The sequence below is a fragment of the Leptonotus elevatus genome, chromosome 15 (assembly GCF_054856555.1).
Source record: "Leptonotus elevatus isolate MCC_2025b chromosome 15, RoL_Lele_1.0, whole genome shotgun sequence".
NCBI classification, from domain to species: domain Eukaryota; kingdom Metazoa; phylum Chordata; class Actinopteri; order Syngnathiformes; family Syngnathidae; genus Leptonotus; species Leptonotus elevatus.
Window position 1 is genome coordinate 628,764 of NC_141253.1, and position 16,350 is coordinate 645,113.

At 44.6% G+C, this 16,350-nt stretch overlaps 1 protein-coding gene across 1 annotated transcript; it reads right to left on the minus strand.

Annotated features, from left to right (window-relative positions):
* Positions 1-527: 527 nt before the first annotated feature.
* Positions 528-15,656, minus strand: naa25 (N-alpha-acetyltransferase 25, NatB auxiliary subunit). Its single transcript, XM_086097629.1, has 23 exons — positions 15,548-15,656; positions 13,559-13,644; positions 12,403-12,541; positions 12,175-12,293; positions 11,889-11,963; positions 11,687-11,794; positions 10,731-10,809; positions 10,551-10,662; positions 9,549-9,641; positions 9,294-9,466; positions 8,489-8,601; positions 8,221-8,425; positions 7,365-7,454; positions 6,763-7,043; positions 5,742-5,893; positions 5,485-5,610; positions 3,989-4,229; positions 3,605-3,728; positions 2,976-3,041; positions 2,800-2,897; positions 2,616-2,726; positions 1,942-2,082; positions 528-1,248 (listed from the first exon to the last, which is right to left on the minus strand). Exons 1-23 carry the CDS (start codon positions 15,603-15,605, stop codon positions 1,126-1,128), a joined length of 2,913 nt encoding a protein of 970 aa, XP_085953755.1. The 5' UTR covers positions 15,606-15,656; the 3' UTR covers positions 528-1,125.
* Positions 15,657-16,350: the final 694 nt, after the last annotated feature.

A 16,350-nucleotide genomic window follows, 5' to 3' on the forward strand; every position in this document is an offset into this window, starting at 1 on the left:
TGAAAAATGATTGCCTGTCCCCATTCCTCCCCCTAACCTCAACCATAACCCAATTCAAACCTAAACTCTAAAACCAAGTCTGAACTTGTGAGGACCACCAGAATGCCCCCACAATAGTTAAACGTGGAAAAACGGGCCCCACAATGTAGCAAAGACAAAACCACACGCACATTTGCACACGTTCCAATTATGCAAATGATGTTGATAACAGTACTGAAGACATTTTATAGACTGCGCAGAATTGAAAAGAAAATAAGTCATTTGTTGAATTTGCAACAATGGGAGGTTGCATTTGCTGAAGTCAGAAGCTGTTTCAACCCCCCCCCCCCCCCAAAAAAACGACATTTTGATTTATTTTTTGGGGGGGGGACTTACCACTGGGATTTTTTTTTTTTTTACATCGAAATTATTCCCTAATAGTTCATAACTTTACAATAATGCGTTATTTATAAAAATGAGAGCAAAACATCATTTGCATAAGACAACGCACCAACACACTAACTTACCGTGCACACACACCGCTGCGATTCCCAATTAGGTCCAAAGTGTTTTATTCGAAGGGCCCCGCGCGCGCGCGCACACGCGCGCGCACACGCACACAACGCGCGCGCACACGCACACACGCCAACTGCATAAAAGCTCAGTGCCTTCGAGGCGCATCAGCCTCCACGCCAAACAAACAAATGCGCACTCACACACAAAATGTGTGCATTTAATAAAAACTTCTTTTTTTTGCATCCGTCTCGTTTGTGTTTTGCTGGCTATCGTGGATGTCACGTGACCCCGCGCCACCGCCACCATTTCTAGCAGGAAGTGGCGCAAGCTATGTATTATTTTTGTAATACTGCGACTACTGAGGAAGCTTGACTTCCTTTCAGACACACTTGATGAAAAAAAAGCACCCCAAAAAAACCCGGCGTGAAAGTCCGATGGAATCTTAAGTGTGACAAAGATGGCGTCTTTGCACGCCAAGACGGGAACGCGAGTGATGGAGCAAAAAGAAATAGTGGTTGACTGGACCGGAACCTGTTGTGTACAATAATTTACTAGTTGCACTAAAAAGGAGCGTCTGAAAGTGTTTGGGAAATGCGCTGCCGGCAAACGGACGAGCGTGACGGGCGGCCTTCAGATTTTCAGGTTCTTGACGGAGTCCGCTCGCTTCTTCAGCAGCTCCGCCGCCTCTTGGAGCGAACGCAGGTGACTGCTCACGAGCTTGTCCATGGCCGTCCCGGTGAACGAATACTCTTCCTGAAAGGACACAAAACACCACCCGAGTCAACAGGAAGTGCGCACAAAAAAATACAATTAGGCCTCATTTCCTCAATCGATTCGATTCTCAAGAGTTCAGTTCAGTTCGACTTTTCCCGATTCAATTAACTTCCGTACAAGCCGATATCGATTAATTATGGAACATCAGTTCTTGTTAAATAGGGCTGGCTATCGATTCCGATTTCTAAAATCGATTCGATTCAGGAGGGCCCGCTTCGATTCACATTGATTTTCGATTCAGGAGGGCCCGCTTCGATTCACATTGATTTTCGATTCAGTGAAGGATTTCATGCAGTACCAATTTGACTTTTATATGGAAAAGTGCACAGGAAGTGCACAGGAAGTACAAAGAGAAGACAGGAAGTGCACAGGAAACAGCCAGGAGGTAGGCAGGAAGTGCTCACAAATGACACAGGAAGTAGGAAGGAAGGCCAGAGGAAGAGGAAGTGTGGTGAAACGGAAGGAAGCACACAGCGAGTACATGGAAAACGCACAGGAAGTTCACAGGACTGAAAATATCTACTGACAAGCTACTTTTATTTTTCTTGCCAAACACGGCTTAATATTTATTTTAGCATGCCAGTTAGCTGGTAGCTAACCGCTCGCATGGGACACTGCTTGGTCTCCTTTGACGGCCGCCTTGTCCGACAACCCGCACAGGAAGTGACTGACCTCTGTGGATCCTTCCAGGGACAAGTCGGCCATTTTGAGCGCCGTTATGGCAACTTCCTGTCCATTGATGTGCTCCAGGGCCTGCGCGAGCACGTCCTGCAAGCTCGCCGTGAGCTCCTGGAAGCCGCACACCACCGCCGGCTGCGGGAACAACAACGGAACCTTGAGCAGAGGCGGCGGACTTGGAGGGGATTGATTTATTTATTTATTTTTTATTGTGTGAAGGCCTTCAACTCGATGAGTTTCCATTTTATGGCTCGCACTTTTTTACTTCCACATTTTTCATCCGATTCTCGCCATTCAAACGTCGACATATTCCAAACGTTCACGTGACGACCGCTTGCATTTTTCTTATTCCCAGGATTCACGCCTTACGTGCAATTCCCAATTTCGTACCCTTATTTCCATTCAAGTCACCTTGGAGATGATTTTCAACATTTTCACCCTTCAAACTTCCACTAAAAGCCCCAAATGACCGTTTTGTTGTTTTCCCACCGGTTCGAACCACTCCAACTTTCAATGGTTGCGCTCTTTCCAGGTCATCGAGCGTCATTGCATGCATTTCAGTACGATTCCAAATCGTTCCCGACTTTTCATTCAGCCTTCACATTCCTCTCGTTGACGGTCTTGTTTTCAAGTCCTGGTCGAACGCCAGCGTGTCCAAACGCGCCTACCTGAGCTGCGCTTGCGTCCTTTTTCTTCTTCTTCTTTTTCTGTAGGCTGGACTTGAGCGGCCGCAGGACTTTGGTGCAGAAGCCGGCGACCCACAAGACCACGCACACCGTCTGCACGGAAGCGCAATGAACAAGATGGCCGACAACGAGAAGGAAGAGCGAGCGGGCGGGCGGGCGGGCGCACCTCCACGAAGAAGATGAGGTTTTCTAATAAAGACGGGCGGATTTTCAATTTGCCGCCTTCCATGTCCAGCAGGTCCCCTTTGCATTTGTTGAGCATTTCTGCGGGCAGACGAGAAGAAGGTGAAGACGCGGACGCGCTGGCAAATGGCCGTCCGGTTCGCGGCAAACGGCGGCCACCTTGAAGCTGAACGGCCAGCGACTTGAAGGCGTTGCACATCTGCGTTTGCAGCTCGCACGACTCGTCTGGCGGGCGGGAAGACCGGCAACGACAACACAGGTTCAGAAAAAGAACACATTGGGGGGGGGGACAAAGTTCATCACATTTGGTCCCTCACATTAATTCATTTTCATCCATTTTCCACTTTGCCTATGAAAAAAAAGCAAATGGCAATGACATTATTTGAAAGTTTGTTTTTTAGCGTTTTAGCAGGAGCGGAGCGACATGGTGGCCACTCTCTGGCCACCCCCATACCAAAGGTAAAATATTAGCGTCGGGGGTTTTTCTTCATCATTATGATGATGATGATGATTATTATCATGTATGTGTTTTGCAATACACTTTAATGCAAACTTAAAATGAATCCGATTAGTCGATTAATCGATTCTAAAAATGTTCAATATTGACAACACTATCTTAGCGCAAAACAGCGGACGACAGGAATCAGACAGAAATCACACACAAAAAATAGACAAAAAATCCTGACAAAGTTGAGCCAATCAATCAAATGGATGAATGTCAAATCAACTTGTATGAAATGAATCAATAAAAGGCGGCGGCCTTTGGAGGAAGGAGCGTGCGCGCTCACCGAGTCCGACGGCGTCCAGTTGGTGCACGTTGAGCGACAGTTGCAGAGCTGCCGCCTGACACTGGCAGCTGCCACAGGACAGGGCGGCCGCCAGTCGAGTGGCCGGCGGTCCCAGGAACGGGTACTGTTTGGGGAGGAAGGGAAGTGACGTTAGCAAGCAAGATACCAGCTTTATCGCCCTTCAGATTCGTAAAAGGGCCGAAGACCATATTTGTCAAAAAGCCAAATATGGACACCGGTAATCATCTCGGTCTAATCGGTCTATCCCTAACTCAACTTTTTATATCAGGTACTTTTTTTACTTTTTCAAGGTCACTGTGACAAAAGCTAATTCCGCACGCTACGCTAGCACGGACTTCCAGGCGGACGCAACGATTAGCACACCTGCGTGCGTCTCTCAGCCAGCTGCGTGGCCGTCTGCAGGTTGTGTCCCAGCTGCGCCAGGAGGCCGCGCAGCGTCGACGTCTTGTCGGCCACGCCGTTCTCGGTCACGGCCGCTGCCGCCGGCGAGGGTTTGTGCCCGAGCGCCGCCAGCGCCGCCAGGAGGCGCAGCGTGAGCGAGCGCAAGCGCAGCCACGCGCACTCTTCTTCCAGGGAACGCCGCCGATGCTCCTCGTTCAACTTCCTGTCGGGTGACCGCGGCCAGATCGCAAGTTTACAACAAAATCGGGGATGGGAAAACTTTGGGCGGCATGGGAGACATTTTTTTTGTTTTTATACAGACAGATAAGGTATTTAAAAAAAAAAGAAAAGAAAGGAAATGTAAAAAAAGTGAAATGGTCAAAATAAATCAATAAATAAACGTTTGTTTTCATGAATAAATTAGTTTTGAATTCAATTGTAATAAAAATAATAATAATAAATACTTAATTTAATCAAGACAGCCAATAATCGATATTTGGAGCCGATATTCATTTCCACTAAAAGGGAAAATATTGGCGTCAATTTTTTTTTTTTAAATGAATAAAAACTTTGTCAAAATATTTTTAAGCAGATGTTTATTGAACAACTTTTAAGATGTTGGAGTTTTTATTTTAAATAAAATGCATCTTTGTTTTAAAATCCTAACAACACGTTCAGGGACCTCGCAGGATCATCAGCAGTTAAAAGAAAACTAACTTTAAAAAGTCCGGTGAGGGCTGCGCAATGAACCGGATTTCAATTTCAATTATTACATTCCACAATCACAAAATCGGCATCATTGTAAACAAAAATAAAAAATTCTTAGTACTAATTTTGAGTTTTTTTAAATTTATATATTTGCACTTTATTTATATTTTTATGACTAATCTAACACATCTTGCAGAATTGCAGTGTTTCAAAGAAATGTATTTGTATTAATATTTTTAACATGTTTAAACATTTCCTTGTTTTGTACCAAAAAAATAATGATTATCTTAATCCTGATTTTAATTATGACCAAACTAATTGTGGTTAATATTTTCTATTTCCTAAGTAAGGTTATCGGAAATGTTACAGTTTTCATTTCAAACAAAAACGGAATATTCAGAGTTCTCCGGTTCAGCAGCATCAAGAAAAGTGAAATAAAGAATCCCCTGAAGCTTGGAGACTTTTCAATGGATCTATTATCTTTAAAAATATATATATATTTAATATTATCTTTAAAAATATATATATGTTTAAGGCCAATGTCAATATTGGTCAAAATGCTGAATATTGGTGCCGATAATGTTTTGCTTTATGGTTTTGTTGATCATATAAACATAAAGAAAACACAAAACAAGTATAAAATATAAGATAAAGAAAAACAAGAATAGGAAGAAAGTTAAAGTTAAAAACGCATCTGTAATGGTCAATTACGATAAGACTACGTGGATGATGTTGCCGAACGAGCACGATTGGTCGCGTGTGTTTTGTACCGCTCGTTGGGGTCCCAGCAGGTGAACACCGTGAGGTCTCTGTTGTCCCTCATGTTGTCCCAGGGAATGTCCTCTTCCTCTGCGGACAAACACATGGCCTTCACACTCTCCTCCAGACTCAACACACTGGAAAACAACGTTTTAAGAAAAAAAAAAAAGAAAAGAAAAGAAAAAAAAAGAACAACAACACAGCGTCGTCACAAAGGTGAACGGAGGCGGGCATTGGTTGTTTTTTTTGGGGGGGGGCGTGTGCTCACATGTCGGCCTCGAGGAACAAGTCGAGCAGCATCCTCTCGGTGCGGACCTGCGCGAAGTGCAGCGACTGGTTCAGCCTGTTCCTGAGGGCGATGAACTCGGGGATCTTCTCAAAGGCGCCGTACTTGTACGCCTGGATGATGTACTCGGAGGTCTGGGCCAGAAAAATGAAAACAACTATTTTTAAAAATCGGACTTTTTTTTATTTGATGACACTTTGTGTGCCGGGAATGACTCCTATTTTTAGAAACAATTAGAGCTGTCGAAATTCATCGATTAAAAAAATATTTGATAGTGACAGCACTAGAACTGATCACTCATTTTCATTTATTTTATTGTACTTTTTTTTTCTGGCCTGGTCCCTGATTACCCGCTAACCGCATTTGTGTAATGGCATGAAAAATGATTTCAGTTATCAAATAACGCCAATGAATAATTAGCATATGGGGGCGCAGGATTCATTTGGGTTAGCTATCCTCACGTTCAAACATTGTAGTATCTGTGACTTTGAATGTGTGTGACTTTAAAAGGCAGGTGAGTGACGTGGGTGTCGGCAAACGAGTGCATCTCGTGATCTCACGTGCAAAACTTCATTATGGGACTGAAGCAGATTTTTGTAGCAGAAAAAAAAAAGTCATTTTCTTTTAAGGTTTAAAATAATACCGTATAAAAGGTGCTAAATATGAAATAATTGAAGCTTATCATATGAAATAATTGCATGTAATAAATATGTATGTATGTAAATAATAAATTATTACATTTATTTATTTAAAAAATGTATTAATCAAAATATAAATCAATTAATAATAATAATTACATAAAAAGTAATTATTTAATAATTTTATTATACATTTTAAAATGATAGGAAATAGTAATAAATAATTGATCTTATTATATCGAATAATAATCATAAATGTCCACAAAAATGGCTCACAGCGTGAAATGAAACTGCTTCAATGAAATGACTTTTGCGAGCGCAAGGACGCGGGAATGTCAGCGGAGAGGACGTGGAGGAGCACTCACATCTTTCTGGTTGGAGTGGAAAAACCGGAGAGAAAAGTTGCAGGCTTGCGAGGCGGCGGCAAACTGTCCCAAGGACAGCGCGTAGCGCGTCAGCAGGAAGCCGATGGTGTCGTGCTGGACGTGCTTGGCGTCCAGGCTGGCGTAGAGATCCACCACCGGCTCAAAGGCGCCAAGGCGGCAGTACACCAGCAGCAGCAGCAGCTTCAACTGAGCGTTGGACGGGCTGTTGGACAAACCTTCCTGGAGGAGGCCCAGGCACTGCCACGCCATCGTCTCGTCCCCTGACAGGAAACAACCAGGGGGAGGAAGAGAGAGAGAGAGAGAAAGAGCGTAAGACAGAAACAACGGGAGACAGACGAGAGACAGACGGAAGACAGACGAGAGACAGACGGGAGACAGACGAGAGACAGACGGGAGACAGACGGGAGACAGACGGGAGACAGACAAGAGACAGATGAGAGACAGACAAGAGACAGACGGGAGACAGACGGGAGACAGACGGGAGACAGACGGGAGACAGACGGGAGACAGACGGGAGACAGACGAGAGACAGACGAGAGACAGACGAGAGACAGACGAGAGACAGACGAGAGACTACCCACCGCTTTCCATCCACAAGTCGATGTAGACGTGAGCCGCCATCAGGCAATACATGTCGGAAAACTGCAACTCCGTCTTCAGAGTGTTCTTCCCTGTCGGAGGGCAAAGACATTTTCAGGGAAAAAGCCTTCTAGAACAGCTAAAGTCAAAGTCGTTTTCAAGAAATATGTGCATTTTTCCAGAAATTACATTTGACTTCTATAGAAGAAATTTTTTTTCCCAAAACACTTCTTGCAATTAATTAATAATAATAAAAATTAAAAAAAAATCAGGAAAAAGCCTACAAGACGTCATTTATGTGTCATTTTTTCTCCAATAAAAAGTTTTTATTTTTCTGAAAATAACATAGTACATTTTGAGAAAAAAAACTGCATTTCCCCCCAAAAAAATTCTTCCCTGAAAGAAAAAAGATTTACTAGAACAGCTAAAGGTTTTTCTTTTTTTTCTTTCTGAAAAAGGTTTTTTTTCCCAAAATGCTGTTCCACTAAATGGTCTATTTTTTTTCTCCCTGAAAAACACTTATTTCCCTAAAATACAAATATATATTTTTTGAGAATTTTTTTTATTTTTTATGCAATGAGTAAAAAATAAATAAATACAGGCAAGTAGTACTCTTGGGAGAATAGTCGGATGCATTCAAGAATATGTTTGTCATTTTTAGAGAAAAAAAAAAGGATTTCAACATCTTATTTCTCGAGAAATAAAATTAGGTTTATCGATTTTGACTTTGATTCATTTTATACTTATTTACTGTATATATCTTTGTATTTGATTTATATAATTTTTTTTTAACAGGATTTGTTTTTTTTCTTCTTCTCGGATTTAGTGTGGCAACGCATCCCGCCGCGTGCTCCTCACCAAACTTGAGTCCGTGGCGATAGTGCGCCTTGAGCTCGGCGACCAATCTCAGCTTGGCGTCGGCGTCCAGGACGTGATGCAGGCCGAGCGCCCGACTCAGCTGACACGCGCACAAGTGCCTCTGCAGCGCTTTGGTGTCTTCCGGGAAGGCCGAGCCGTCGGCGTCGGGTCCCGGCGGGGCCAACTGGCTCAGCCGATGGGCCAGCTGAAGACGGAGAGATGCCGATCACGTTGGGCCGTCTCGGCGTCGGACGGCGCCGGCGCTCACCTGCACGTGCTGGTCGGCGGCGAGTAGGTGGAGGTAAATGTTGAGGTCTGTGATGCAGCAAGGCTTGTCGCCAAACTTGACGAAAAACTGCACCATCAGCTCTAAAGGCTCTCCTGCAAAAAAAAGGAAAAAGCAATTTCGTACCCGTTTCATTCATGTTAACATAAAAGTGGACAAATGCGGTTGCATCTTTTCAACCAAAAAAGATGAGTCATACATTTGCGTTGAGGTGAAATACAAAATAAAAGCCACTAGGTCAGGGGTGGCCAAGTTGGGTCCTCGAGAGCCACGATCCAGCCCGTTTCCCTCCACTAACACACCTGATTCACGATCAGGATCGTTATCAGGCTTCTGCAACGCGCGCTGATGAGCTGATCATTAGATTCAGCTGCGCTGAAGGAGGGAGACACGGAAAACGGGCCGTAGGACTATCGGCTATCGAGGACCGGACTCGGCCACCCCTGCACGAGGAACAGTCCCGTTTTTCTTTTCAAATTCAGAGCAACTGCTATTTGGAATATGAAGCAACCGGTGGGCTCCACAAATACACAGATTGGTATCACATTTATTCTTGCTAAGTGGCGTTTTAGTGACTCAATTGTATTGACATTTTTAATGCCTCTCTCTGGACACCCTTTTGAATGAATTTCAATGCAATTCAAGGCCTGAATTAAATGACTTTTAAGGCTTTTTAATGAGGCGTGGAAAGCGTGTATAAATGAAGAAAAAAGAAAAATGTGAAAAGTTGCCCCACGTATGTTGCGCTAGCGGGTTGGGGCGTTTTTGTTGCTGTTTTTTTTTTTACCCAGCTGGCTTTCTTGTGGAAGGCGTCGCTGTCGCAGCCGGTGCATGAGCTCCAGCCGCGCCAGGTAAGGCCCCCGCAGCGAGCGGGCGTCTTTGTCGTCCTCGCTGGCGATCCTCTCCTCCACGAACCTCGCCACCTCCGCCACCGTGTGGTGCACCGCGCCTTCCGAGCAGCTGCACGCGTGGCGGCCAACCAAGTTGTGAACGGTCAATCTCGCTTTGCGACTTGGACTCAAAATGGACGCCGTGTACTCACTGTTCTCCGTCCTCCTCCGGCGGACTCCACGACTGATCCATGAGATGAAAAAGCGAGTCGAAGTAGGCCAGGTAGAACTGCCAATCATCGGGGCTGTGAGCAGAGGGACACCAAGTGGCAGGGAGTTCAAACTGCACCGCTTCCAGCACATGCATGCGAGTGCGTCCATTTGTTTTGGTTTTGGTCCAATCAGAATCCAGCCTCTCTCTGTTGCTATGTCAATCTGATCTGCACCGGGAATCTTAAGTTATACAGTCAACTATGCGCCGATTGCCGTTTGGGAATTCACTTCTATCAGAATGAATTGAGGCGCTACTTTGGCGCCATCTTGTTGTAGCTTGAAGGCAATAAACCTTTTAACGAGACTAAGTGCAATTTCTGCAGAAATTGCATGGAAATGCTGAAAGCGAAGCAAAATGCTTATGAAGTCAATTGAAAGATAAATGACGTGAAAATGACAAAGCATCAATTGTAGGTTTTTTTTTATGCTTAGTTTTAGTTAGCTTCAGTATTCATTTTTATTTTTTTAAATGCATATTACTTGTGCGCAATATTTAATGAAAATCATGGTAAAATAAAAAAAACTAACGTTGCATTTGGGCTGAGTTAAATGAAAAAGCCGGCGAGCCGAGCCATTGGAGGCAAAAGTCAAGCAGGCAATTTTTTCCCGCTGAGAAGCGGCATCTCCTGAAGGTGCTTTTCTATTGGCTGCCGCTCGATGACATCACTTCTGTGTGACAAACTTGAAAATGTCTTTATTCCAGTTAATATGGAAATAAATATAGCTAAAATCATCCCCAAAGGCTCATGTATTAAATTACTGACCAAAAACTAAAACAAAAGGACATTTTCACTATAATTATAGTTTTAGTTAGTTTTGTAAACATAAAAAGTAGTTTCAGCTCGTTTTTTTTTTTTTTTTTTTAAAGCATGTTTGTTGTTATTTGATTTTGTTTTTGCCGTAAATAACCTTGTTTTACGTCAACAAAAGATGAGGCTGACTTTTTGAGCAGGAGCTTGTGGGCGAGGGCGTTGCACTCGGGCCAGCGTCGAAGTCGGCGGTACAGCATCATGCACTTGCTCTCTCGGCTCTGAAGCTCGCTGGTCAGCTTGTCTGCGGCGGTGACAACGCACGGTGAGAACGAGGGACGACCGAGACGCGACGCTCGGATCGCTCTTTACCTCCTAGCGGACCCCTGATCACGTCCAGCGCCTCCTCGCATTTTCCCAAGCGCTCCAGGATCATGAAGTAGAGCTGCACCTGCAATCGCACGTCAACAGCAACTTTCAAATCGTGCAAATGCGACATGAACACAAGTTTTGGTACAGGATGCAAAGAGTTCCTTTTTTTTTTTTTTTGCTAATTTCGGGATATTGGTGTGCGTCGGCGGCAAATTTTGTGAACAGATGTTGACCTTTTGAAGCCAACATTTGGATGGCAAACATTTTAAAGCCACAAATGATCTTGCGTCATCACAAATCAGGCGCCTGATATTAGTTCTTTTAAAACGCTTTTTACTCGGGGGGGTCAAAATGAGCGCGTTCGTTTCAAGTTCCTTTAATGCTACTCGTTTTTTTTTTAACGCACGATTCATCACAACACATGATTAATTGCAACACAGCAGACACGCCCACGTCAACATTCAACGGTAAAACATTTGATAATAATAATGCATATATTTGTGGACAATGCGGTCATATTGTATTTTACAATTTGAAAAACGTGCATCATTTCACAAGTTACTTCATGTAAAGAAAATGCACTGAGCTGTCACCCATGTCTTACAAATGCAATAATGCCATCTCGTGGCAGAGAAATGATCTCAACGCCAAATCAATTTCACACGCTTTTTAATTTTAACTCCATTTTATTGATCATAAAATGACTGTATCTAGTTTAACATTTGTTTCCACTTTTATGGTAACAAGAGTAGGAAAACTTTGGAAAAAATATTGTATTGTACATTTAGAACAGATATAAAATTTGCGATAATTGTGAGTTAACTATTGAAGTCATTCAATTAAAAAATGTAAATCGCCAGACACCTCAACACTAATACATACATTTCACTAATTGATTGATTGATTAATGTCCAAATACTTTTGTGGGCATCATTTTCCTGCGTGAAAACTCGTACCTCCGCTTCTGCTTCAATTTTGTCCTCCTTGACCATCTTCTCCACCATGCGTTCCGCCAAGGGCAGGAACATGGTTTGAGACAGTTTTTCATCCTGTGCCGAGATGGCCTGAACGACCACAACATGACATCACATAAAAATACGTTTTTTTTTTGGGGGGGGGGGGGGGCGTGTTGTTGATGAGAATGGCAACTCCGTGTACCTGCATGACCAGACTCATGACGGACCAGAAGTAATACGGATTCTTGGGGACGATTTTATACAAGGCCATTCCTGCCTGAAGAGACAAAATGAATAATCAAGTCATAAATCGCAAAAATCTTTCACACGAGGATCTTGCAAAAATCGTAGCCAGGTTTGTAAATGAACGGCGAATTCTGTGCTCATTTCCCATGCTAGCATTAAGCTAGCAGATTTTGTTTGATGAAAGCTGCTTGCGTGCGTGCGTGCGTGCGTGCGTGCGTGTGTGCGTGTTCGCACTTCTTTACCTGCTGCATCTTCTTGTACTCGCCGACGCGTGCGTACGCCATGAAGAGGTGCGAGTGATACTCCTCGCTGAGCGGCACCTTCTTCACCGCCGCCTCATACAGTTTGGTCACCAATTCGGCTGCAACCAACACACATACACACACACGTGCACGCCAATTAGCACGCACAATCCCACCATTGCACCTGCGTGCGTGCGTGCGTCCGTGTGCGTGCGTGCGTGTACTCACGCCGATGCATCTCCCTGTAGAGGATGGTGAGCGCTTGTAGGGAGTTGTCGTCTGTGGGCTCCAGCGAGGTGACCTCCTGCGCCAGGGAGAAGGCTTCATCTTGCTTGCCCGTCCGCTGGAGGCCGATGGCCTTCAGCACCTGGAGGAGGAGGAGGAGGAGGAGGAGGAAGAAGAGGAGGAGGAGGAGAAGGAAGAGGAGGAAGATGAGGAGGAGGACAACAAGGAAGAGTATGAGAAGGAGGAGTAAAAGTAACAAAGGAAAGGAACAATCAAAGGAGGAGGAGGAAAGAAGTTTGGAACAAGAGATGAGGAGTAGGAAGAGTGGGAGAAGAAAAAGAGGGGAGGACCATGTGGAGAAGGAGGAAGAGTAGAAGGAATAAGAGGAGGAACGAGTAGGAGAGGAGGAGAGAAAGGGACAATGAGGAGGATGAGGAAGAATAGTAGAAGGAAGAGGAGAAAAGGAAAGAGGTGGAGATGGACAAGAAATGAGGGCGGAAGGAGGAGAATGACAAAAAAGAGGGGGAGGAGAAGAAGGGAAGGCGAAGGAGTAGAAGGAACAAGTGGAAGAGGAGTAGAGGAGGAGGATGGAGTGTGGAACAGGAGGATGAGGAGGAGTAGAGGAAAAGGAGGAAAATAAATAAGAAGAGGAAGAGGAGGAACAATCAGAGGAGAAAGACGAGTAGAGGAAGTAGGAGGAGGAGGAGAGAAGGAGAAAAGGAAGAAGGGGAGGAGAATGACAAAAAAGGGAATGGGGAGGAGGAGAGAACGGAGAGCGTGGAAGAGGAGAAGGAGTAGGAGAAATAAGAAGAGGATGAGGAGGATCAATCCGAGAAGAAAGAGGACAAGGTGGAGCAGAGGAGGAGGAAGAAGAGGATGAACATCATAGCAAGTAGAGGAGGATGAAGAGAATGAGGAGAGGAGGGCAAGAAGTAGAAGGAGGCAAAAGGAGCACAAAGAGAAGGAAGAGGACAATGAGGAGAGGCAGGAGTAGAGAAGGAGGACGAGGAGGAGGACGGGCGATCAAAAAACCGCAAGTGATGTCATCATACTTTGCGTCATTCAGCTCTTTGCTCAAGCAACATTTGGACGTGCATTGAAAAAGGTCAAATGGACCCTTTTTGGGAAAAATTCTCTGGCGGCCATTTGCCGACGATACCTTCGCACAGTGCAAGTCTTTGTGCTTCTTCAGCAGCTTGTCTGCCTGCTGGATGGCCATCTTGTTGTTGCCATTGTCAAGGTAGTCTGAGGGCAAACAAACATCCATTCAAATGCACGGCAAAAAAAAAACAAGCCACCGGCTCTCAAACATTGTGGGCGGGGCCGCTTGACGGCTCAGCTGTCACGACGACGTCACGGCGACCAGCTGGAAAAGCGAATGCAACTTTGCAGGGTCTTGCTCATGACCTTTACGTTATCGCCACGTTGCATGTCAACCACGGTGACGCGCCGCTATTTTGCGGCCGCTCCTTTTGCACCGCCGTCATTCAAACACCGTTTGGCCTCTCAGGGACAGCTGCCTGCCTGCCTGCCCGCCTGCCTGCCTGCCTGCCTGCCTGCCTGCCTGCCTGCCTGCCTGCCTGCCTGCCTGCCAAAATTAACTGCAGCAGACAGCGAGTGGGTCACATCGCTCCTCTGTCGCCGCCCCACGAGAAGGCAAACTTTGACTGACACTTGTCAGCAACATTTGCTTCCGTTACGTTGTCTTCATGCCCGATAGTCCCGCGACAAGTGTTCAAAAATGAACACCTTGACCATCTTCACACATTACACTCTATCAATACAGCCGCTCCATAAGTGCAGTTAAGGTGATTTTATTTATATTGAAGATGAGTGAATAATTCTTAACACGTTAAGTTGCTATTGGAAAAAATTATGGATACAAACAAAACAAAAACAAAAACTATTTGCTACACCAATTAACTTAGCAAGAAATAGGTATTGACTTGAGAAAAGTATTGTTTTTTTCTTCCATGTCACCTTCGGGCTCCGTAATTTTACAATTTTTTGCATATGACAAGAAAGGACCTCTTATTTGACATGACTTTGAATGACTGATGGGTTAATTCTGGCTAGCCACATTCCAGGTGCAAACTTGTGCAAGGATATGATGTTGATTATTTTTACATCCTCTGGGGGAAGGGGTATTGTCAATTGAGTAATAATAATTTATCATGGGGCTATTTAAAAAAAATATATATATATATATCATTCAAACCTGGCATTTGAACAGGGGTGTGTAGACTTTTTATACCAAATGGATTTCTATTATTTTTGTGGAAGTTGATGCAAGTTAATGCTGGGAATAACAAGCTGAGGAAAAAAACGTATGGTTTCATGACAAATACAGAAAAAATAAGAGGAAAAAAGCAACACGTGTTTTGAATGTCATTGTCATTTGCTATTTCTAAAATGATCATCTCAGAGGGGGAATTGAAATTCTAGTCTTTTGTGGGGGGTTGTGCCACTTTTGTAAACATACCTCCCAGCACAAGCATACATGATTACCGAAGTAATGACGTGCGTGTAAATACTGTCGATGAATCCAAAGACCTGTGACAGCTCCACGCTAGTTAGCCGGCTTAGCATGAAGCATTGTCCCGGGAAATGCTAACTGGAAGCTAACCACTTAGCCGCTCAACTCCCGGCACAAGAGCGACAAAAGCCCAAATGTGAGCGCACCCAGCGAGGCTAAACTTGACCGACTGTCAGCCGGCGACGAAAAACCGGCACAAAATGAACAAGTTGTGCTGGAAAAAAGACGACGAATCAATGAAAGTCGTGCTAGGCGACACGTTAGCATCCGCAGCTAGCTGTCAAATAGCGCCCGTTTGCACCGGAGGTGAAGCAGACTCGCCGGGAAAGCAGTCAACATTGTCTGACTGTTTTTCTTAGATTTTGCATATGTTAGCACCGGGAGGCTACCGGCAGAGGTTTGGAGCGCACCCCCGGCTGCGGTGGCGGGGGCAAGCCCAGGGAAGGTGCACTGTCATAGGGCGAAGCGGGGCAGCGGAACCCGTGGTCGCCGATGGAGGGGCCGCGAAAAAGCTGCCCCTCCGGTCGGGACAAAGTGGCGTTTGAAAGACGGCGTGCAACGACGCTCAAGCGAAGCCGACGTGCGCGTCCGAACGTGCCGGCTGGAGCTCACCGTATATGGGTCTGAGTCTCCGGTCGTTGGGGTCTTGCACATGGCCTCTCGCCGCCATGGTGGTTTAGTTTACCTGCTGCTGGGGAAGTGGTCGCGCATGCGCATTAAACTACGGCAGCATGCACGGTAACAGCATCCACAAAAGTTCAAATTTAACTCTTCTCTTACATGTTACACGCATTCACGAAGCAATTGTAATATCATCGTCCTATCATCTTAATTTGGATGATTTTCTCTTGGCTGAACTGCTTCCAATAGTTTTATTTGGATATGAGATTTTATTTTATTTTTTGGTCCAATCAGATTTCATCTTCGACTTGTTGCCATGTTATACTTTAATCTGCTCAGGGTTAGTGGGAGGCTGGCCGCCAATGACGTCACATTTTTCCATTCTGTGATTGGTTAGTCAGACAAAACTCAATAACTGGCAACTTCGGCGCGCAAAACACATCAGTAGCAATATGCGCATTGTAATACATTTAATGATCAGCATCTCTGCTGAGTATGACATATTCTATTATTTATTTTACTTTATTGACGTGAGTACAAAATGATCACAATATTAGCATCCAACGGTTGCGCATAATGAATCAAACGACGTCAGCCCTCTTGCATGAAAAAAATGAATGGGAAATAAATCCTACAACTATTCTAAATGAAGTATGAAATCATGTCATTTTGACATCTCAAGCCGTGTTACAAATACGCATTTCAGCATAATAGGGCTGGGCGATAAATCAACGTTTTTATTTTTAAATTTTGATTCTGTATTTCTGTGGAAGTTGATGCAACATAAATGCTTG